This window comes from Triturus cristatus, chromosome 8 (assembly GCF_964204655.1).
Source record: "Triturus cristatus chromosome 8, aTriCri1.1, whole genome shotgun sequence".
NCBI lineage: Eukaryota > Metazoa > Chordata > Amphibia > Caudata > Salamandridae > Triturus > Triturus cristatus.
In genome coordinates, this window is record NC_140591.1 from 1609200635 (window position 1) to 1609225729 (window position 25095).

The following is a 25095-nucleotide window of genomic DNA, read 5'->3' on the forward strand; positions in this document are numbered from 1 at the left end:
TGATGTCTGCCTGGTCATGGGGTAACTTGCGCCTATTCACATGGATGACCCTGTGAGGGCTCCTGGATGTACCAAAGTCTACCAAGTAGGTGACTTCCCCCTTTTCCTCTTTAATGGTGTATGGCCCTGTCCACTTCTCCTGCAGCGCTCCGGGTGCCACTGGCTCCAAGACCCACACCTACTGTCCTGGCTGGTACTCAACCATGTAGAGCTTTTTGGTCATATCAGTGCTTCACAAGGTCCTGGCTGGCCATCAAGTTCTTGTTTCCCTTTATCATATACTCAGTCATCCTAGAACGAAGACCAAGTACATAGTCCACTACATCATGCTTTTGTTCCTTGAGGGGCCTCTACCAACCCTCTCTAATCAAGCTTAGTGGACATCTTTCAGGGTGTTTCAGTTCCTTTTGAAAGGACCTCCATGTAGACAATAGCAGGCATGGGAGAAGGACATCGCATCTCCCCCAGATTTTCTCAGGTAACCCCAGGATCATGCATTTCATGGTCTTGTTGAACCTCTCAACTAGACTATTGCCTTGGAGATGGTATGAGGTGGTGAGATTATAAGTCACACCACACTCATCCCAAACAGCCATCAGATAAGCAGACATAAAATGTGTGCATCTGTCGGAGACTTCACCAGACCTGGGTTCCCTAAGGAAGTAGACACCCAGGAAGAATCTAGCCACTGCAGGGGTAGCGACTGTCCTAAGGGTGGGAATAACCTATGGATATCTGGTGGCATGGTTTACTACCACCAAGATGAACCTATTCCCTGAGGTTGTTGGGGGGATCTAGGGGACCAACAATGTCAATCTCCACCCTCTCAAAGGTGGTCTCCAACACTGGAAGCGGTATCAGGTGAGCCTTTGGCTTGACCCCTGCCTTGGCTCTAGTCTGACAGGTGATGCAAGAGTGACAGAACTTCTTAACCTTCTCAGACATCTGGGGCCAGTGAAAGTAATTGACAGCCTCAACCAGGTCTTAGCCTGGACCCAGGTGTCCTTATCATTAGCTAGGTTACGGAGGAACTCTCCCTGTACTGCTTAAGGACAACTGATCTTCTGGTTGGCCCTCATTAGGGTTCACTTGCTTCGCTGTACAAGAGTGTCTCCTCCTGGTATACCTTATGGATACCACTGGTATCCCCATGCTGATGCGTGACAGCTAACTGTCACAGGTCTTCTAGAGTGGGCATGTACTCTGTCCTTGACTGAGGTCCGCTCTGGAGAGACACCCTGCTCACTGGAGCTCTGCCAAGTCTGGCAACTCTCTGAGGGAAGCAGTGTCCTCTTCAGGTGCGAGACCCTTCCCCTGAGTGTTAGGCTCTTTCTGGCCGTGTGGACCTTGGGAAGGTGGGTTGCCAGTCTTCCTACCCCTTCTCTTGGCTCTAGGGGCCTGGACCATTGTTTCAGGCCCAAGGACCTCTTGACTTTCCGTCTGTGCTCTGGCTGTGACAAACCTACTCAGCATTTGTGAATGGGATCTTCTTTCCACCTCTGCTCAAACAGTGGTTTGAAGATAATTGCCCAGCAGACACAACACTGGGATGGCAGGGGACGCCGCTACCTTCTTTGGGCCAGTAACTCCTCCTCACTCAAAGTCAACCACAGCCATAGGGTGTGACTTTGTGACACTGTCAGTATTGACAATCTTGTGCACTTCCTCTGGCAGGATTTGGTCCCCTAAATGAAAATGCTCAGGAAGGACTAAATAGCAAATCCTTTGTAAGCGATATACCTTTGATGTACATGGTTCATACATCATTCGTGGGATAAAGTTTGCGTGGCTAGCTCATATGGAACAAATTTAAGGTCTGTTAGAGCAGAGTCTGCGAGGGACAGAGGATTTTGTTTTGTCTGAAGATATGGGCACATATTCTTTTAATTGTTTCTCCTTCTTATGTTTATATTTCTTATGCATTTGATTTTTTACAAAAGTGAAAAAAATTGTAAAGCAAGTGCTTCCATCAAATGCAGATATCCTGAAGTTTACATGTAGGAGCAGTCTGAGTGTTATCTTCATAAGCATCTCTTCTTGGTGTCTCAGACATCTTCGTGGATGAAGGACTAGAATTGGGGTACACCATCTAGGTTACTGATTTGTGGGGTTGCATTGGGTCTCTTTTTGGGTGTTTCTGAAAGGCAGTGGAGTATGTATCTATTGGCATTTACATAGCGCAACCTTAGCGGGAAGAAACCGCGCTGTACATTACATGGGGTAAATGAGAGAAAAGAGATCATCAAGTGGTGATTACTCAGATGCAATTCATACACTGCATATTTTTAAGCACAAAGGGATTAAGTGATTTCCCCAGATTCACAGAGTGTGAAGTCAAGCACCAAAGCCAGGATTCAAACCTGGGCACCCCGGTTCCGAAGTCAGCAGCTCCATCCGCTAGGGGACAAACTGGTGAAGAGCGGTCTCTTTTAAGCTTCCTCTGGTCGAGCCATAGATTTAGTAATCGACATCAAAGTTTCCTTTCATACAAGAACAGTCTAGCAAGAGGGCTCAGAACAAGGTGTTCTTTTCATCAGGTGCTAAAGGGAGTAAAATGACCGACTAAGTCTAAATTCTCTTTAAAGATAATTTTTATGATTAACGTTTTGACCTTGGATTGGGCTTGATGGTGAAACTTATAATGGTGTATGCCTTATTACAGTGCTTCCAGTGTTGGAGGGAGCTCTTTACTTAGATGTTGATTCCGATACGGAATGCTCAGATGACTTACATTTCTCGCCTACCAAATGCTTTGGCATTATCCTCTCTGCGTCATTTGGCCATGATAGGATCAATGCTCCTTACGCTGCTTTCTGCATCTCCCCTAGAGATAATCGGAAGTGGTCTCAGAAAGGGTTGAGGTGGAAGAAGCTTCTCCATTGTGCTTATTTGGAGAATAAGGACCATCAGCAGCAGACTCCGAAAAGGCTATAAAATGCTCCTCATCTTTTAGGCAAACCTTTTCCAGACCTTTTAATCTCTCCCTGGACATTTTCTGGCATAGTAGGGACTCCATATTAAAAATGATTGAAATTATCCTTCAAAACAATCCAAGACTATGGAAAAAAACAAAAATAACTAAATATCCTGAAACCAAAATGTTGCCTTATTTGAAATTCCTAAATCCGGTCACTCTCCTTTTCACCACCTACTACAGAACGAGGGTAATTTAAACTCAAAACGCATCCCTAGCCTATTTGTGGGAAAGTGCTTCAGAGTGAGTGCATGCGAACATTTTTATAGAAATATTATATATATATTTGTATGCATGTATGTATGACATTTTGACAGCCAGGTATGGAAGATGCGAGTCGGTTTAGTACGGAATATGTGAGTCTGGTTTCTGAATTTTTCTTGCCACGTGAGAGCAACGTTACAGAGTGAATGCACAGTGTCTTCTGTGCAAAAAAGATTTGCTAAAACATGATGAATGGTTTCGAGTTCTGAGAAATCCCTACCAAAATGTATAGAGGATCAGCAATACAAGGGTAGAGTCTAGTGTTCAGTACCTTACCTGCATCAGACAGAAACTGAACGGGCAGTAAACTACCAAAGCAATGCATCAATAGCCTATGTGTTTAAAGGCACACTGCTGTCCCCCTCTTTAGGGGTTCTGCTGCCGATATGTACACTCTAAGTTTCAAAATCAAAGCATGCGGTTACCAAAACATTGTGAGGTTTAATTTGTTATCTTTGAAAAGGTAAGACAATTGGCCTGCTGATCAGTAAAACTTTAGATAAATATATATGTTTAAAAAAATACATTGTCTCGTGTAAATGGTTATGGGATCCTGAGCATAAACTGGGATTTTCGGTGTTCAAAACTATGTGCAGATCCCACAGTAGACGTCTGGCAGTTTAGACACAGTTCAAGAAGGGCATCGTGCTGTTAGGCGAGTAGTTACTGATGAATATGTTGCCATTTAACCCTTTGGTATTGTAGGATGTTCAGTTATGTGGGTTATAAAACCAATGGAGAGAACATCAACTACCCATGGTATGTCGCACATCACTGAGAACTAGTGAGCACTGTAGGCCGATTTTAAGGTTAACTCCCTGGTGCAAGAGGCAGAGGATACAGTCTGATCATTAGTATACAGAATTTTACTATGATTACCTGCTCGTGCAAGATGGTGAGAGTCGCAGACGCCACATTAACATTTACTGGAGTCCAATCCAGTCTGCTGCTGGTCAACAGCTCAGTTTCCAATGCAGTGTTAATGATATCCATGCCTGTCAATGGAGGAAAAATCAACATTAACAAAACATGTGATGATGTTCACACCTGTCTTTAAAATGGTGGCAAGCCGGCTATCCTGTAGCCTTTACACACAAAATACGGCATTAACCTTCCCTGTGCAAATTAGAATAATTCTGCGCAAAGTGAAATTCTTTCATTGGTAGTCCCGCAGCCCTCTCCACAGTATCACAGGGTGCCCCAGCTGCAGCACAGCATACCAAAATATTGTTTGGACAGAAAATTCTATAAAAAAGAGACCTGAGGTCGCAAGTATAGAGGCTCCAGGCAGCCTTTGTACATTTCTCCTCGTCTTCGATTCCGTAATCGCACAAGGAGAAAAGGTTTCATCCAGATAGTACGTTTTTAAAGAGAAGCGAGTAAAAAAATATTAATTTCACTTTGAGCCTCAGTGGGAACCAGGAATGAATACCCACTACCACCAGTGAAAACCTAGTGAAGGTGCTGTGGGCTGCACCACCAGACTCAGAAGTGGGTCCCAGGTCTGGATAAACAAATATTCGGCCCATCTAGGATAGAAAGCGCATGACAAGTAGACATAGAGCCAAATCCATTCTTTTGACTGATGAAGAAACAGGTGGAGGATGGAAGATTCAGCCAGTTCCCCCTGCAGAAAGCTTAATTCATGGGAAACACTGATTTCAATACTGTGGAAGGAATCAAAACCCTATAGGGGGCCTCTGAGGATCACCTGGCAGGATGCAACAAAGAACTGTAGAGCAGAGCAGGCTGTCTTTTGTACAAACGCTGCTCTGTGATTTGAATCATCCTGAAAACCATCATTTAATACTCAAACCTCAGGAAATTCTCAAGGTATAAAATGAAAGTAAATTCTGGAGTTTTTGGATAAAGGCTAGTTCTTGACATATAGTCTTTTTTATTGAGAAAAAAGCTTATGTAATTAATTACCACTGGGGACTCTGAGTTCTATTGTGTCTATATATCTTACCATGTTTGGTTCCCCCCACTGTCGTTAATTGGCAGTTGAAGTAATAAGGCATCTAAGCGTCTTACAGATATCCGCACTTAATCAAAGCCAGGAATGCAACTTTCGGATGCTGCAATGGATGGATATTGCAGACCGTGTCTCCTGCTGTCTCTCCTCAGACGTGGGTCCTCCTTTTTGTGCGCAAATGTTGTATTTTGTTATATTTTACATGGAATCTATAGTTTGGATGGCCAATAAAGTTGCACTTGTGCTCATTTGCATCCTTTTTACAAATAAAATAATAATAAAGATGTAAAAATGTTCAAGTGGCACTCATCGCGAGATTCGCACTGACAAGGTGCGCAAACAATGCAGGTCCGAGAATAAATATACATGCAATGGACGCTTGGCTTGTAATCAGGGAAAAAGGTTGTGAAATGCCCCTCAATATTAGCCCCTAATAAATCCCAGGTTTAATGGCACCTTCTCCACTCTCCAGGCTCACTTGAGATTTTGACATGTTAACCTGCAGACATACAGGGCGAGAGGTGTACTTCTCAGGGAGCACCAACCCTGAGATTTTTGAAAATATTTGTGCAAACCTTGGCTAACTTTAACAGAAGACTCTGCAAACATTTAAGCAGCGGGCCCGAGAAACCTGTGTATGCGTTCTGAAGCGTCACATCCTGTATTCACTGAGGATGTGTTGCGGAAAGTACCACTGCTTCTTACAGCAGCTGTGTGCCAAGACTTACTACATGATTCCTTCTGAGGACTCTGCATTCGAATAATGGATTATCATGATCATATGGGCTGGTGGGCACCACTTGCATAGGTTAGATTAACGATGTACAAAATGCACCTGGGAGATTCAGCAAGTGTCTAACCAGAACTTTTAATGGCAGCACTAAGGTGTTCCTAGACTCCTCTTAATTGGTACTGGGGTGGGGCGAAAGGGGGTCGTGAGCCGACACGCAGACGGCTGCACTAGATTAAAAGGAGACCTATGTATCCTAGAAGGCTATGTGAACCTCAGCACTATGCCAGGTCCTAAGTTTTAGTAACAAAAACGATGCACTGAATAAAATGCACCTCCCCGCAGCTCTCACAAAAAGCGGGACAAGGGCTAGAGGTTTTGGTGCAGAGAGCAGGTGAAATAAGGAAAAAGTTGCCAAAACTGCTACTGTTCCAAGTTTCAGATGATGCGAATTGACAAGGACATGCCATATTGTTTTGTTCATACCTACAGGCTTGCTGACAGCAATGTTTCCCATATAAAAGACCTGGAAGCGCTGCACCAACTCGTTCTTCGGAGCAGGGAACTCAACTGAAAAAAAAGAAGAGACATGTAAGCAGCGCTTGGCCAAGTCCATCTCTGGGGAGATTGATGGAGTGTCTGTAGTCTCAGTTTCCCTGGAGACGGGGAGGCTTATTTCTCAAGCTCTCTAGTGACATTTTGCTGCCCTGGGAATCCTTCAGTGGAGAAGCAATGTGATTAAGCTAGCAGGCAGAGGTTGGGTGAAAATAAAAGAACCAGACAAGATTTACACATGAAATACGTAGAGCAGCCTCCAAGCAGCAATGTCGGCTCGCAAAATATTCATTCTACACAAAGGTTGGGCGCTAATGAAACGCAACAAAGAGTAAGCAGTTAAGTCAGGAGACTTTCAATGTGGATATGGAAATGTAGAGGGTGTGTTGGCAGTATGGGGCAGCCAAACCCAAAACGCAACAGAATTTTACTGATGATCAGTCTTAACAAAAGTCAGCATCTTTCTGTCTGTCAGACAACCAGAGGTAAAACAGTGACAGCTGGACAAGCAGAACACAGCTGCGCGTTATGCATCTGTTGTAGATGTGCACAAGTTATATTATATCGGTGATAAGGCAAATCCCTGCAGGTTTTAGACTTCCATCCACGGGGTGCTGGGCTCTAATCATCTGCGAGTGTGCAGGGCTCTATTCATTAGATGTTATAAGGCAGCATCTGCGGGCGTGCAGGGCTCCAATCATGAAATGTTACAAGTCAGCATCTGCAGGTGTGCAGGGCTCTATTCATGAGTTGTTATAAGGCAGCATCTGCGGATGTGCAGGGCTCCAATCATGAAATGTTACAAGTCAGCATCTGCAGGTGTGCAGGGCTCTATTCATGAGATGTTATAAGGCAGCATCAGCGGGCGTGCAGGGCTCTATTCATGAGATGTTATAAGACAGAATCTGCGGATGTGCAGGGCTCTATTCATGAGATGTTATAAGGCAGCATCTGCAGACGTGCAGGGCTCTATTCATTAGATGTTATAAGGCAGCATCTGCGGATGTGCAGGGCTCTATTCATGAGATGTTGTAAGGCAGCATCTGCGGGCGTGGAGGGCTCTATTCATGAGATGTAATAAGGCAGCATCTGCGGGCGTGGAGGGCTCTATTCATGAGATGTTATAAGGCAGCATCTGCAGACGTGCAGGGCTCTATTCATGAGACGTTATAAGGCAGCATCTGCAGACGTGCAGGGCTCTATTCATGAGATGTTATAAGGCAGCATCAGCGGGCGTGCAGGGCTCTATTCATGAGATGTTATAAGGCAGCATCTGCGGGCGTGCAGGGCTCTATTCATGAGATGTTATAAGGCAGCATCAGCGGGTGTGCAGGGTTCTATACATTAGATGTTATAAGGCAGCATCTGCAGGTGTGCAGGGCTCTATTCATGAGATGTTATAAGGCAGCATCAGCGGGCGTGCAGGGCTCTATTCATGAGATGTTATAAGGCAGCATCTGCGGATGTGCAGGGCTCCAATCATGAAATGTTACAAGGCAGCATCTGCAGGTGTGCAGGGCTCTATTCATGAGATGTTATAAGGCAGCATCAGCGGGCGTGCAGGGCTCTATTCATGAGATGTTATAAGGCAGAATCTGCGGATGTGCAGGGCTCTATTCATGAGATGTTACAAGGCAGCATCTGCGGGTGTGCAGGGCTCTATTCATGAGATGTTGTAAGGCAGCATCTGCGGGCGTGGAGGGCTCTATTCATGAGATGTAATAAGGCAGCATCTGCGGGCGTGCAGGGCTCTATTCATGAGATGTAATAAGGCAGCATCTGCGGGCGTGCAGGGCTCTATTCATGAGACGTTATAAGGCAGCATCTGCAGACGTGCAGGGCTCTATTCATGAGAGGTTATAAGGCAGCATCTGCGGATGTGCAGGGCTCCAATCATGAAATGTTACAAGTCAGCATCTGCAGGTGTGCAGGGCTCTATTCATGAGATGTTATAAGGCAGCATCAGCGGGCATGCAGGGCTCTATTCATGAGATGTTATAAGGCAGAATCTGCGGATGTGCAAGGCTCTATTCATGAGATGTTACAAGGCAGCATCTGCGGGTGTGCAGGGCTCTATTCATGAGATGTTGTAAGGCAGCATCTGCGGGCGTGCAGGGCTCTTTTCATGAGATGTTGTAAGGCAGCATCTACGGTTGTGCAGGGCTCTATTCATGAGACGTTATAAGGCTGCATCTGCAGACGTGCAGGGCTCTATTCATGAGATGTTACAAGTCAGCATCTACAGGGCTCTATTCATGAGATGTTACAAGTCAGCATCTGCAGGCGTGCAGGGCTCTATTCATGAGATGTTATAAGGCAGCATCAGCGGGCGTGCAGGGCTCTATTCAGGAGATGTTACAAGGCAGCATCTGCGGGCGTGGAGGGCTCTATTCATGAGATGTTATAAGGCAGCATCTGCGGGCGTGCAAGGCTCTTTTCATGAGATGTAAGGCAGCATCTACGGTTGTGCAGGGCTCTATTCATGAGATGTTATAAGGCAGCATCTGCAGACGTGCAGGGCTCTATTCATGATAGGTTACAAGGCAGCATCTGCGGGTGTGCAGGGCTCTATTCAGGAGATGTTACAAGGCAGCATCTGCAGGCATGCAGGGCTCTATTCATGAGATGTAAGGCAGCATCTACGGTTGTGCAGGGCTCTATTCATGAGATGTTACAAGGCAGCATCTGCAGGTGTGCAGAGCTCTATTCATGAGATGTTATAAGGCAGCATCTGCAGGTGTGCAGGGCTCTATTCATGAGATGTTATAAGGCAGCATCTGCGGGCGTGCAGGGCTCTATTGGATGTATGTTATAAGGCAGCATCTGCGGGCGTGCAGGGCTCTATTCATGAGATGTTACAAGGCAGCATCAGCGGGCGTGCAGGGCTCTATTCATGATATGTTATAAGGCAGCATCTGCGGGCGTGCAGGGCTCTATTCATGAGATGTTATAAGGCAGCATCAGCGGGTGTGCAGGGTTCTATACATTAGATGTTATAAGGCAGCATCTGCAGACGTGCAGGGCTCTATTCATGAGATGTTACAAGGCAGCATCAGCGGGCGTGCAGGGCTCTATTCATGATATGTTATAAGGCAGCATCTGCGGGCGTGCAGGGCTCTATTCATGAGATGTTATAAGGCAGCATCAGCGGGTGTGCAGGGTTCTATACATTAGATGTTATAAGGCAGCATCTGCAGACGTGCAGGGCTCTATTCATGAGATGTTACAAGGCAGCATCTGCAGGCGTGCAGGGCTCTATTCAGGAGATGTTATAAGGCAGCATCTGCGGGTGTCCAGGGCTCTATTCACTAGATGTGAGGCAGTGCCTACATGTGTGTACGGTTCGATTCAATAGATGTGCGGCAGTGCCTACATGTGTGTACGGTTCGATTCAATAGATGTGAGGCAGTGCCTACATGTGTGTACGGTTTGATTCAATAGATGTGAGGCAGTGTTTGCAGGTGAGTACAGCTCTATCCCTTAGATGTGAGGCAGTGTCTGCAGATGTGCAGGGCTCTATTAATTGAATGCTGGGCAGGGTCTGCAGGTGTGTAGGGTTCTACTCAATAGATGTGAGGCAGTGTTTGCAGGTGAGTACGGCTCTATCCCTTACAAGTGAGGCAGTGTCTGCAGATGTGCAGGGTTCTATTCATTTGATGTGAGGCAGCGCCTGCTGGGATGTATGATTCCTACATTAGAAGTGAGGAACAAGTTACTTACCTTCGGTAACGATATATCTGTAAGAGACATTGCTTAGTTATGGATTTCTCACCTTAGAATTACCCCCAGATGTCAGACTGGATCCGGAGACTGTTTTCCTCAGCAGTACCTCTGAGCGGCGATAGGTGGCGTCGGTCGACTCCACGTTAGTCGTTGGCATCGTGGTCGCCAGAATGACGTTGCGGTATCTACTTAGACGCTGCCCTCGCGCGCTGACATCAGTTCTTTACACGACATTCCACGCCAGAAGCGCAGAGCCGTGCAAGACGCTGACCACTGGTGCACGAAAACTAGGGCCCTGAAAGAGAATCCCTTACCCTAGAAGTCAGTTCGCAGAATGGGGAGGATGGGTGGGCAGTGAGGAATCCATAACTAATCTATGTCTCTTACAGATATATCATTGTCGAAGGAAAGTAAGTTGTTCATCTGAAAGAGACAATTAGTTATGGATTCCTCACCTTTAGAATAGATACCCCAGCAATACCAACCCCAGTGGTGGGTCAGCGAACCAAGTTCACACCAGAAAGTCCTGGAGAACCGAATGGCAGAAGAAGCCGTCCCTCCGGACTTGGCTGTCCAGGCAGTAGTGTTTGGTAAACGTGTGCAGTAAAGCCCACGTAGCTGCCTGGCAGATGTCAAGGGGGACTCCACGTCCCAAAGCAGTGGTGGCTGCCGTCGCCCTAGTGGAAGGGGCACGCAACCCAACTGGAGGTCCCTTTTTCGCAAAGGAACAGCAGATTCTGATGCAAAGAAGGACTCATCGGGAGATGGTTGGTTTTTGTACGGCCCGACCTTTCTTGGTGCCCACATAACCGACCCGGAACTGATTCGTGCAATCCAGATTGACCCAAAGCACACATTTCAGATCCAAACTCTTCTTCTTTAGAAGGATGCAGAGGCGGAAAGAAGGTGGGCAAAGTGATGGTCTGTCCTGTATGGAAAGAGGTAACCACTTTGGGAAGGAAAGAAGGCCTATTGCGGAGGACAACCTTGTCCAGATGAACAGCCAGGAAAGGAGGCTTAGAAGAAAGGGCCTGTAGCTCACTCACCCTGAGAGCAGAGGTGAGGGAAACCAAAAAGGCAGTTTTAAGGGTTAAGAGTCTGAGAGGACAGTTATGTAGTGGTTCGAAAGGAGCACACAGAAAAGTAAGAACAAGGTTCAAGTCCCACTGGGGCATCACGAAAGGAGTTGGAGGAAACAAATGAGTAATGCCCTTAAGGAAACGATTTACATTTGGGGACTTGAAAAGAGAAGGCTGGTCAGGCAGTCGAAGGAAGGCCGAAATGTCAGAAAGATCACCTTTGGGAGTGCCCAGAGCAGAGCCCTGCTGGGCAAAAAAAGAATGAAGAGGAGAACCTCTGAAAGGGGAGCAGAAAAGGAATCCACAGCCTTTGCTGCGCACCATGGCACAATTGTGTTCCATCTACAGGCGTTTACTGTTTTGGTGGAGGGACACCTGGCTGCCAAGATAACGTTACAGACTTCGGGAGGAAGGTCAAAAGCGGTCAACTGTCGCCGCTCAATCTCCACGCAAGGAGGTGGAGGCTGGACAGGTTCGGTTGGAGGACCGTCCCCTGCTGCTGCAACAGAAGATCCTACAGAAGAAGCAGTCTTACCGGAGGATCGATGGTCATGTGCAGAAGCTCAGGGTACCAGACTCTTCGTGTCCAGTCCGGGGCCACAAGAATGAATTAAGCCAGGTCGCGCTTGATCTTCTTCAGCACTCTGGGCAGATGTGATATAGGCGGAAAGGCGTATAGAATACCGCAACTCCACTCGCAACGAAAAGCGTGGCCTAGGGCCGCCTTGGAAATTCCAAAGCGCAGAACTGCTGACATTGCGCGTTCTCTTCGGTGGCGAATAGATCTAACCACGGCCCTACCGACTGCAGAAAGAGACCTTGCACCACCTCCGAGTGAAGACACCATTCGTGATCCATCATGCACCTGCGGCTTAGTTCGTCCGCCCTGGCGTTCAGGGAACATGCCAGGTGTTGGACCACCAGGGATATGCCCCGATGTTCCAGCCATGTCTAAAGGCAAAGAGCCTCTTGACATAGGGTCCAGGACCCCACACCACCATCTTTGTTGCAGTACCACATGGTGGTGTTGTCCATGAACACCTGCACTACTCTTCCACGGACAGAGGGAAGGAATGCCTTTAGTGCAAGAAGCTTCGCCCAAAGTTCCAGAAGGTTGACGGAGCCCGGACTCCGCCGGAGACCAGAGACCTCTGATCTCTGCCTCTCCCATGTGGCTGCCCCACCCCAGCACCACCGTGAACTCTGGTTGGGGAAGGGAGAGGGATCCGACGTTGACCCAATCCGGATTCGTTAGGCACCACTGCAATTGTTGTGCAGTGTCCTCCGAGATCTGGACGCAATCGCAAAGATCTCCCTGAAGCTGTGCTCACTGGAACTTCAGGCGCCACTGCAGAGCCCGCATATGCCACCTGGCATAGTCCACCAGCAGGATGCAGGAGGCCATGAGGCCCAGTAGCCTCAGGGTCATATTGACCGAAACCCGTAATAGAGGCAGAAAGATCAGGATCATGGCCCGAATATCCTGGACTCGCTGCTCGGGAAGATAAGCCTCCGAGGAACAGGAGCTTCTGAGAGGGAATCAGGTGTGACTTCGGCACATTGATGGTGAACCCCAGCGAATGCAAGAGGTCGGCCGTAGTCTGCAGGTGGGAGACAACAGCCTGGGGCAAGCCCGCCTTCAGCCAGTCGTCGAGATAGGGTAAGATTGGAATCCCTGATCTGCGCAGATGAGCTGTGACCACCGCCATCACTTTCGTTAACACCCGAGGGGCACTGGTAAGTCCAAAGGGGAGCACGCACGGTAAACTGGAAAGTGCTCGGGGCCCACCGTGAACCGCAGGTAACGCCGGTGGGCCTGCAGGACGGGGATGTGAAAATAAGCGTCATGCAAGTCCAATGCTACCATCCAGTTTCCAGGGTCGAGAGCAGACAGAACCTGAGCCAGTGTCAACATCTTGAACTTCTCCTTCTGGAGGAAGCGGTAGACATTCCTGAGAGACAAGATAGGACGTAGGCCCTTGACTTTCTTGGGCACCAGAAAGTAGTGGGAATAATAACCACGACCTACTTCTGGGACAGGAACGGGCTTGATGGCTCCTTTGGCCAAGAGAGCCGTATTTTCCTGTTGGAGAAGGGCCAGGTGATCCTCTGACATGCAATGGATTTGAGGTGGCATGGATGGATGGAGAGGTAGTCTCAAAGGGGATGGAGTAGCCCCTTCGGACTATCTGCAGAACCCACCTGTCCAATGTGATGTTGAGCCAGTGGGGGAGGTGATGGTCAATCCTGCCACCCACTGGCAATTGATGGGACTGAAAGGTCGGACTAGGAGGGTTTGGAGGCTGCTGCAAAGGGGGCGCTGGTGGCCTGCCCGCTGGCCCCCGACGGTGGGATCCACGTCCCCGGCTGCGCAGAGGCTGGACAGCTTGCGCAGGCCTGTGGCCCGGGCGGGGTGGGGCACCCCTTTCGTAGCCACAAAAGGGGTGAAAAACAGACTGCATTGGGAGGGAGGTGGAAGAGATGCCCAAGGAACTAGCCGTAGGCCTAGAATTCTCAAAGCGCTCAAGCACGTTGTCTGCCTTGTCGCCAAACAGGCGACGGCCATCCCCCCCCCCCCTCCCAGCGCCTTGAGACCCTTTAAGGGTGAGTAGCGCGCTTTACAAATGCGAATGATTGATTGATTGATCAAAGGGCATGCCCAAAAGTGTTGCTTGGACATCCCCCGGAAAGCCAGTGGACCACAACCAGGTGTAGCGTCTAATTGCTACTGACATGTAAATCGTCCTGCCCAGTGATTCGGCGGTGTCCAGCCCACACCGGATGGTGAACTTCGCTGCGTCTCTCCCTTCGGCAACAGCATGGGAGAGCAGGGCCTGGACATGTATTTGTTATGTTAAAGTATTTGTATAGAGCATGGCTGCCCCAGCATCGGGGTATCCCAGCGCTAACGGTGAACACAGAGTGAGGAGACATCCTACAGGTACTGTGTTAGCACCTGCGCAACAGTGTCCCACACTGAGTGGGAGTAACGGTCCAATAGACATGCGGTGTTCACTGACCGCAGTCCCAAGCTGGAGGAAGAAAACATCTTCCCAAGGTGGAACAGCTTCTTGAATTCCCTATCAGGTGGTGCGTTAGGGAATGCGCCTTTGGACGTTGAGTCTTGGACTACCAAGCTCTCAGAGGTAGGAATGGAAGAGAGGAAAATGGGGTTGTCCGGGGCGGGTAGTGGCATCGGGCAATCAACCTGTCCACAGGAGCCTGTGTTGGGGCTTGGACCAAGTGCCCAAAAGGATGTCCCTGAGGGCCTCATTGAACGGCAGCAGGGGCTCCGAAGAGGCAACTGCCGGCTGAAGCACCTCCGTCAGGAGGTTAGTCCTGTTCGCCAGCATAGGAAGCTAGAGGTTTAAGGCCTTGGCTGCCCTACGCAACACTGCGTAAGATACACCCTCCTCCGTAGCCATGGTAGTGGGAGAAAGCATGCCATGGTCTGGGGAGGTGCCCAGACCACTGGCGTCACCCAACTCCTCTCTCCAGTCTGGTTCCTCTAACTGGTCTGCAAGAGGGTCCACAGACCCCCCTCCCAGTCCTCCTAACCCTCTCCTGGTAGCCACTCAGGGTGGTAGGAAACATCAGGGGAGAGAACAGGGGCTCAAAAGTACCGGTCGGCGCCGGTACCCACGTCGGTCCTGCTTCGTGTCCTCATCGAGGGGGAGGCCGGGCCGACGCAGGCTGGGGACACAACCAGCATCAGAGGCAGCAAGGGTGTCTGCACCGGATTCGGCGCCTGAGGTGTCACGAGGTCGCCCGGCGCCGATCCAGATCCAGGCCTGGATCCTTGGGGGTTGAAGCTGACAACATCGAAGGCTTAGAGCCCCCAACTGAGTCCCCAGCGCCCGATGGCACGCCGGTGGAGTCGAGCTGCCCGAAGGTGGAATGCAAGGCTTCTTAGAAGCTGTGAGGCTGTGCAGGGGTTGCAGAAGAGGAGGGAGGGAGGGCCGGAGTCGACCCAACAGGCTCAGCGTGCAGAGCTGGACGACTACCTTCCGCTTCCTGCGTCGGCCGACGGACAGGGAGAATGCGAAGATAGACGATGCTTCTTCACCTTCTTCTTGTGCTTCGACTTACCCGAAGACAAAGACTTCGAGGACGAGTGGTGGTGGTGGCTCCGCGACCTCCCTCTCGACCGGGACCTTGAACGACACAGAGCGGACTGCCGGGTCTCGAGAAGCTTTCGGGACTGCTCATGCAAAGACTTTGTGTTCATGGCCGCGCTCCAGGCACCAAAGGCACACGAGGTGCGGGTCCCTGACCGACATCAATTTGCGACAGGAGTCGCAAGCCTTGAAGCCGGTTCGACGTGACATCCCTCTGTGACTGAGGTACCACCCTCTCCGGATCTGCGCTGGCTGGCATGGTAAAAGAAAGATCAAAACACAAAACCCTTTTAATGAAAAATGGGTGGGGGAACAAGAGACAACAGGGTAAACAGGGTAAGCTGGCCTCCAACCAACACGTATCACACAAGAAAAAGCTACCCTGTTCGTAAAACTGATTTCTATCGCATACACAGTCACATTATACCAATGGTTTAGGTGGTGTTGGATATTACAAAAATTGTATGGACTGGCATCACACACCACCAGGTGTCATGCTTCATCATCGGCTGTCCTCGCCCTTTAAAAACCGCGTTTGATAAAGGGTGGGCCTGCACCTGGAGACAGGGAGGCACTTCTAAAACTAAGTGGGAGCCCGTGCAGAGAAAGTGAGTGAAACATTGTAAAAACCGATGCGCAATACTGCGTGAAATGTTTTAATGATGCAGCTTGTGCTTGATATTAAAATTAAGTAGTGGAGACTCGGGGGTTTAGTACCCCATCTCCATTTGTGTTGCCAACATGTTTCTGCCTATACGGCCCGGGGGGTCCATGGCATTCATCAGGACGTGAAGAGGAAAAAGGGTTCTATTATAATCCAACAAATCCAAGGACTCTTTAAATATGAAGCTTTATTCCAGCACGGCTACATGCATCCATATCAGTTGAAGGACAGATACAACTGCCTCAACCAAGTGGAATGCTACATCAAGAAAGTTCTGAAAGAACTTAGAACCCCAAGCAAAGATACACATGTCGCATGCATTTAAAGACACAATAACCTAAATGTCAAAACAGCATTTAAACTACAACACAGAATGTAACACATCCCCCATATTAAAGAAAGCAACAAACAGCATTATACAAAATCATCACGCCAAGCAGGAGCATTTCTGATACGTGTATCAGACTTAACCCTTGAGGCCACAGATTCATAAGTGCGTCCATTAATTTGATCATCATACCTATGGACACCATCCTTAGGTGTGTCTTCACCAGAAGACCATTGGACAGGACATTTAGCAATTCTCCTAGTATTCCAAACTTTTCCATCTTGCGTCAATACGCTATTTTTGAATATTTTCTTTATTTTTATTGGCCTGCCATATTTGTTTACACCTTTACCTAAAATGCCCGGCCTCAATATTCTTACCCAATCTCCAGGTCTGAAAGAATGTTCCCTGGTTTTCCATTTGTTATCATACCACAACTTTGTTTTGTTTTGCTTACACTCTACTCTCTTTGCAGTAACGTGCACACCTTCATCACTTTCAAACAAATTTTTACACTTTCCTCTGAACCACCAAGGACAAACACTCGAAGCAGGATTTCTACCCTTCAGTAGTTTGAACGGACTGATTTCCGTCGTAGAGTGTGGCGTGATGCGATAAACCCACAACTGTTCTCTAACCACACTTAACCAATCTCCCCTTTGTTTTACAGCCTCCATGACAAAACCCTTAAGAACACGGTTAAAACGCTCAACCTGGCCATTCTCATGTGGTTCATACAATGAGGTCAACTTGTGAGTTATATTACAAGTCTTAAGAAAACTCTCCATTTCATTCGAAATGAGTTGCACTCCATTGTCCGAAATCAAAGTAGAAGGACACCCTTCTCTTGAAAAAATCTCCTTGAAGAAATTAATAACCGCATTGGTATTTGCTTGTGGGACAAACTTTACTTCAGGCCACTTAGAATGGTAATCAACAATAACCAACGCAAAACGGGAATTTTCAGGTAACATATTAAAAGGACCTGAAATATCAAAGGCCACCTTTTGCCACGGTTCAGTAGGCCAATCTACCATTTTTAGAGGTGGTACCTGTGTTCTTAGCATTTTATCACTAGAACAACAGTCCTGACATTCCCTAACAATCCGATCAATAAATCTGTCCATTCCAGGCCACCAAAAGTATGTTCTAATTAACCTTTTCATAGATGAAATGCCGGGATGTGTCTTATGTGCCAATTTGAGAATCAGTTCCTGCATCCCTTTTGGCGGGATACACTTACCCGCTTTGAATACAAACTCTCCCTCACAGAACAACTCATCTGCCACATTGTAAAAAGGCAACAAATCTGGACTCACTTTGCTCTTAATTGGCCAACCTTCATTCACACATTTCATAAGACTTACCCACCTATCATCATTGATCTGAGAGTCTTTCCAATTTTGTTCAGTGATATCATGATATTGTGGAGGCACCACATCATTAATGCCTAGAACAAAATCGCATTCCTTAACCATTTTTACTTTACCATCATCTTCTTCACACGGCAGACGTGATAAACAATCTGCCGTTACATTTTTTTTCCCAGGAACATACTCAACAGTAAAATTGTATTCCTGAAGTCTAGAAGATAGTCGGGCAATTCTAGCTGTGGAGTTCCATCCACCCCCTGTTGACAATATATTGACAAGTGGTTTATGATCTGTTCTCAAAACGAATTTGCTACCCCACACATAAATCCTGTAGTGTTCCACACCCCATACACATGCAAGTAACTCACGCTCAATGACTGCATACTTGCGTTCAGTTTCATTCAACGTCTTTGAAGCAAATGCTACATTCCATTCATATTTGCCATCACTTTGAGATAGCACAGCTCCCAAACCATATAAGCTGGCATCAACCGTTATAATACATTCTTTTCTTGTGCGGAACGGCTTTAAAGTGGGAGCATTAATGATGTCATTTTTGATTGCTGCAAACGCCTTTTGTTGTTCTTCTTTCCATTCATAGTTAACCCTTTGCCTTAATAACATTCTCAAAGGCTCCATTTTAGTGGCAAAATTCTCAACGAACTTACTGTAATATTCACACATACCAGAAAATGATAATAATTGATCTCTGTTTGTGGGAGCAGGAGCATTTAAAATGGCTTCCACATTTGATTTTTTAGGTATTAAACCCTCACCTGATAAGGTATGCCCCAAATACTCAACCGATGATTTGAATAGATTGCACTTATGTGCCTTAAGAGTAAAACCATTACTCTCAAGTCTTTTGCACACCTCATTGAGATGTACATCATGCTCTACTACATTTTTAGAGAAAATCAATATATCATCCTGAAAGCATTTGACATATGTGTCAATGTCTCTGAAAATCTGGAACATTACCCTTTGAAAAACAGAGGCCGCTGACGCTAAACCAAAAGGCATTCTCCTATATTGGTACAGCCCTACTGGGGTAATGAAAGCAGTCAGCTTTTTAGACTCCTCTGCAAGCTCAATTTGATGGTAAGCCGACCTCAAATCCAACGTAGAAAATACTTGTGCACCATCAAATAATGAAACTAACTCGTTAATGTTAGGTAGAGGGTGGCAATCTATGACAATATTAGAGTTTAATGCTCTTAAATCAACGCACACACGCAATTTTTGGTCAGGTTTCCGCACCAAAACTATGGGAGAAACCCACTCAGACGATTCAATCGGTTCGATAATGTTTTCATCCAACAAATCTTTAAGCATTTCTTTGAGTTCGTCTCTAATATTGATAGGAACACCCCTTAATTTTTGCTTAACGGGCAGGGCGTTGTCTTTCAACACTATTTTATGTGTGAAGTTCTTCAGTTTACCTAACCTATCACAGAATACTTTATCATATTTTTTAACCAATCTCTTTTCCCTATCTAAATTTTCCATGTCAACATTAAGTGTGGCTATTTTACCCATAAGAGAATCGTCACACAGTGAAACTGGATTTTCAGCACGTGGGTTAAGGGTTACACCCAACTTCCACTGGTCACGCCATCCAAGGACATTAACCCCTTTTATAGCTATATACAATTTGATAACTGAACTTCTTCCTCCAAAGTGCAGTGGAACCCTGAAAAAACCTTCCATTTCAATTTTTGAACCATCAAAACTTTCAGCATATACGTCAGATTGCTGTAATACATTGTAATCACATACATTCTTCAACCTTTCATTGAAATATTGTGCAGTTATGATAGTCCATGGCGAACCTGAATCCACCATGAGATCTACATCCACTCCACAAATTTGAAACAAACATTTAGGAGAACTCATGTTTTCTTTCCCTGTACAATACTGTAATATAGACACAACATGCCCTCTGTTGTAATCTTGAATATCATTTACACTAGTAACTTTGTAACTGTCTGAGCTGCTGGGAGTCGAGGTGCGTGTGTAATTATTATAACGTCTGTCTCTGCACACATTGCTGAAATGTCCTTTCCTACCACAAATTTTACATTCTCTAAATATCGCAGGACATCCTTGGAAAGAAGCAATATGAGCTCTGCTTCCACATCTATAACATGCAATGACATTAGACGATGGTTCATATTTTTTACTGACACCAAATTTAGATTGAGATTTTCCTTGCTGCGTATCAGGTTTAGGTTCATTCTTTGGTTTGACCACACAAATGTCCTCTTCTGTAGACTGTTTGTTGGGATTAGAACTAACCACCACCATCCATTTCTCTGAAAGCTCAGTGGATTTCGCTACAGCGATTGCTTCATCCAAACTGGGATTACCCATGACCCATAACTTCTCCTGAGTTTTTTTGTTCTTGACATGGACAATAATCTGATCGCGAATCATTTCATCCGTCATATTTCCAAAGTTGCAATGTAAACTCAAAGACCTCAAAGAAGTTAAAAAATCATCGAAGGATTCGACATCCTTTTGAGACCTTGTGTAAAATTTAAATCTGTTTACTGCGATATTTGAAGTAGGTTTAAATCTTTTCTCAAGTCTAGTTAGAGCTTCCACATATGTATTCATGTTGTCACCTTCACCCAATTGTGGTACTATCTGGGGTAGCGCCCTAAAAATTTCTTGTCCTTCAGATCCCAAACAGTGCAGCAAAATGCTCTTTTTCCTCTCTGCACCCATACGCTCCCCATCAATAGCCTTCATGTATGTAAAGAACTCCTCTTTCCATCTCGGCCAAGGAATAGGAGGGTCACCTTTTTTTTGTAAAAATTTATCTGGTGCTTCAAATTGCATGTTGTCTTAAATAAAATGGTAATGTGATATTGACACAACCCAACTGGCTTAGAAGCAAACAGGTTTAAAATACAAATTTAGTTACCAAAGTATATAATCACTCACTCATTTTACGTTTTGAAATCAATTTGTATTAAAAAAAAATGTCAAATACCAAAAGTATTCATGCCCGATGGCCTCCGAATGTAATTGTTCCGTTGCGCGTAATAATTCTTAACGCGTTCTTGAAGTACAAGTGTTTCCGTAAGAAGACTGATGGTTGCTATGCCAACCTCTAAAATGGCCGCTGTGCGTCACACGTACTCACGTTAGCGCGATGATGTCAAGCGCTAAAGTCCCGAATGCTCATTCCCGTCGTAGGCAGGATTCGAAGAAGTCGAAGGTTGAATTCCGAGGATTCTTTACAGGTGAGTGTGTTAGCGAAGGATTTCAAAAAAATGCCGGTACTCCACTATGTAGAGTCTTAACTCACCCCTAACACCTTGGTCGACCTCCGAAAAATGCACAATTTGGACACGCCACACACCGCACCAGATGCGACCAGATAACGATAATCAGACTAGGCTCTGCTTTCCTCACGATGAAAAATAATATCTCCGTTAGAAAATACTCCTCGTGGGTTACACTCCGCTCCCGTGCTGCTTGAAGGCAGGAGTAATAGTCGTCGCCAATATTATAATCCAACAAATCCAAGGACTCTTTAAATATGAAGCTTTATTCCAGCACGGCTACATGCATCCATATCAGTTGAAGGACAGATACAACTGCCTCAACCAAGTGGAATGCTACATCAAGAAAGTTCTGAAAGAACTTAGAACCCCAAGCAAAGATACACATGTCGCATGCATTTAAAGACACAATAACCTAAATGTCAAAACAGCATTTAAACTACAACACAGAATGTAACAGGTTCCTATCTCGTCTCAAGGAGACAGACAAATCCACTGTTTGTAGGTTGGCACTGATCCAACTCTATCGTCTCAGTTTCAGGACACCTATACAGTAAAACGGCATATAACATTTTAAATAAGGTTGCATACAATACATGCTGTGAAGAGAAATCAGTCTGAGAGATATGCACAAAACATTGATAGTGCATGTGGTGGGCACACGTGTCACTGCAAACGTAGTGCTCCAAGATCCAAGTCGCTGTGAGACCAGCTCACAATCGTACTCTATTTGGGGTGTGGGCATGTTCCCTGGGAAGGGAGGAGTAGAGGGACCCCTGTAGTAACACTCTGGGGACCAAGTTGAAAAAACACGTTAGGTCCAAAAATTCTGTTAAGGTGCAGAATGATCTTAAAAATTGCATTCACTATGGAAGAAAGACGGTAATTTCCATCTTTCTGTATTCCATCATCCATCTCTCCATCCACACTCTTACTTCATCAAGGTGCCTTGTACCAAACATCCGTCCTCGCTGCTTCACCGGTAATGATTGACCTGGAAGTGTGGTGTACTATATATACGAGGGCCGGTCGTTAATTGACCCTTAAGTGGATTGATAGTAAGCACCTGTAGTTTAGAAAGGTGCCCATATCCGCGCACAATGAGTGCGTGTTGTTTCCGCTGTCTCTCTTTAGCTGCCTGATCTTAGCAGCCTCGTAAGCGCCTGTAGTTCGGAAGTCGCCCAGGCGCACGCGGGATTAGTGCGTATGATTTCCGCCGTCTCCCCGCGGCTGCCTGCTCCCAGCGGCATTGCTGTATCGTTGTCTGGCTACGCGATGATTAAGCTGCGCATGCGCGATGTTGGAAAGACACGCGTATGACTGTATAAAAAGAACCTGGCTAATATTTGGCGTTTTTAGGAGCGTGTGCCACCATAGGGTTAAGTGTTCAATGTGCTGCATATGTGTGGTATATGAGTTACTTGCGCATGCATGTGAACCAGCACTATGTAGAAATTTCAGGAATTGTTGCCATTATTGCCACGATACCCAAGAGTTGTAAAAAGGTTGAGAAACTTCAGGACCAAGGTACTAATATTGAAACAAAAAATTCCTTGTTTCAGATTTTAATATGGGGCTAAGATTGCGAGAAGGGAAGTAAGGAAAACGTAGGCAGGACACTTCCTTAAAAGTTATCTAAATCATTTAGAAAACAAGGGGGGAAAGAAGATATTAATGGTTTCTCGGTTTATCTGGAGCCATGGTATTTCATCATTTAACCCAAAGGCATTTGTTTTGAGGCGATACACCCATCTTTGTTCTCTGACGTGCAGTTTCTTCTGTAAGTTGAGACTTCGAGGGTGCATTTTTTCTAACACCATCCACTCGAGGTCTTTGTCGCAATGCCCTTGCTCTAGGAAGCGTCCTGTGAGTTTTGTGTTGCTTTTTCTGCATCTAATGGTGCTCCGATGTCCGTTGATCCTGACCTTAAATCTTACGTAGTGTCATGCCCACGTAAAGGAGGTTGCAGGGGCACTTAATTAGATACACCACATTTTCGCTGTTGCAATTGGTCAGGTTCTTCAGAATCCACGGGCGGTCTGTATTGATGTTAAAGTCTTTAGTTGGACGGGTAAATGGGCATACTCCGCAACTCCCACATGGGTAGTGGCTGACCGGTCTATTCTGATCCCATTATGTTGTCTGGGTCTCTAATGTTGGTGACGGACATTTGGCATGGACAAGTGGATCTCTAATGTTGGAGTTCCTTTTGAATGCAAACATGGGTCTAGACCATTGTTTCCCAGCCCTATTTAGGATACACCAGTGTTTGCGGATGATATTTTGTACCTTATTTGTACAAATAGTGTAGTGGAGAAGTGTGGCTCAATGATTAGAGCGGCAGACCCTGTGAGAGGTCTAGCCCGGGACCAGGGTTCAATTCCCCGCCTCGGCAGGTCTTGGGCTCAAAAATTCCACGGACCTGATAATTCTCACCTCGGTGCCTATTCCAATCATGGAGTCCCACTCTGCAACTCTGGGCAATAGCTTGCTTAATCTCCACAACGGCCCCCACAATGCTAAGGATGCCTGGCCTCCACCTTGGGGGTGCCCAGGAGTGGACGCCTCACAGAGAAAGCCAGGATGGGTTCCACAGCGGTATTCGTACAAGCGCCTTGAGACCCTTGCGGGTGAGTAGTGCACTATACAAGTATCAAATTTACATTTAATTTATTTATTTGAAATAGGAGTATACGGCGTGACACAGTGTCACTCTCTCTTTTTTCGTTGGATTCCAGTAGTGAATCGCGGTTGTTGTTCCGCGCTCTTTTCCTAGCTCTTGTGACTATTTTCTTCGGATAATGACACTGGAGCAACTTATCTTCCAAGGTTTGTGTTTGATGGTCATATGTTCTAAAGACCAGCAGTTTCTCCGTACTCTGAGGAATTGGCCCACTGGTAGGTTTTGACGTAGGGCTCTGGGGTAAAAGCTCTCAAACATGAGAAGGCTGTTCTTGTCTGTTTGTTTATTGTGCACCTTAGTATTTATGCCTCTCCATCCAAGGTGATCACAAGGTCCAGGAAGATTGCTTCACTTTTGTTGATGTCACTTGTGAATTTGAGATGCTCATCTCTTGTATTAACCTATTGGCAGAATTTGGTCGCTTCCTGGTGGTCTCCATGCCAGACGATGAGGATATCATCGATATATCAGCGTCATAATTTCAGTTGTTCTTTGAAGGGGTTCTCTTGGTTAAATACGAAATCCTCTTCAAATTGGTGTTCATAGAGGCACGCCATGCTAGGAGCGAATGTGCTTCCCATGGACATGCCCCTAATTTGATGGTAGATGGTGTCGTATTCAAAGAAATTCTCTGTTAGCGCCATTTCTGCACACTCCATGATGAAGCTGCGAGGCATGATGAAGTCCCATTCTCTTTCTTGAAGAATGTGTTCCACGACATTGAGTGTGCGTCTCTGCGGAATGCTCGTATAGAGCGCCTCTATGTCCATGGTAATTAACCAATCTTCTCTTGGGTCAATATCTATGTCCCTAAGGAGACATAAGACATTCTTAATGTCCTTGAGATATGATTGTGAAGTTTGAACGATAGGTTTAGGAAACCAGTCGCAAAATTGTGAGAGGGGTTCGAGTACCAAACCAATCCCGGACACAATTGGTCTACTGGGGGGTGGGTCCCTATTTTTGGAAGGGTGTAGAACCTAGGGGTCCAAGGTGTATTCCCCCACTAGGAATTCTGCTTTGTGTTTTGTTATCCAGTTGTTGGAAAGTCCTTCTTCCACCATTGTTTTTAACCTGGTGGAGTGTCTTAATGGAGGGTCAGTGGAGATGACCTTCTAACTGTCTGTTAGACAGGAGGCGTATGCATTCTGTATGGTATTGATCTTGATCCATAATGACGATTGCTCCGCCTTTGCCTGCTGGCTTAATAACCAGGTTGGTGCTCTTCCTGAGGTTCTCCAATGCTATTGTCTCACACCGCTTCAAATTCTGGAACCCCTTGTGTTCTGCACAGTTGATGGCATCAATCTCCTTGAGGACTGCTTGTTCAAAAGCC

At 46.3% G+C, this 25095-nt stretch overlaps 1 protein-coding gene across 1 annotated transcript in view; it reads right to left on the minus strand.

Moving 5' to 3' along the window:
- The window catches only part of APBB1 (amyloid beta precursor protein binding family B member 1), a 424653-nt gene that overhangs the window by 33201 nt on the left and 366357 nt on the right, over positions 1-25095 (minus strand). Inside the window, exons 12-13 of the mRNA XM_085623528.1 lie at positions 6430-6513; positions 4118-4233 (exon numbers count right to left, since the gene is read on the minus strand). Of these exons, the coding sequence (XP_085479654.1) occupies positions 4118-4233; positions 6430-6513 (200 nt within the window). The remainder of the gene's footprint in view (positions 1-4117; positions 4234-6429; positions 6514-25095) is intronic.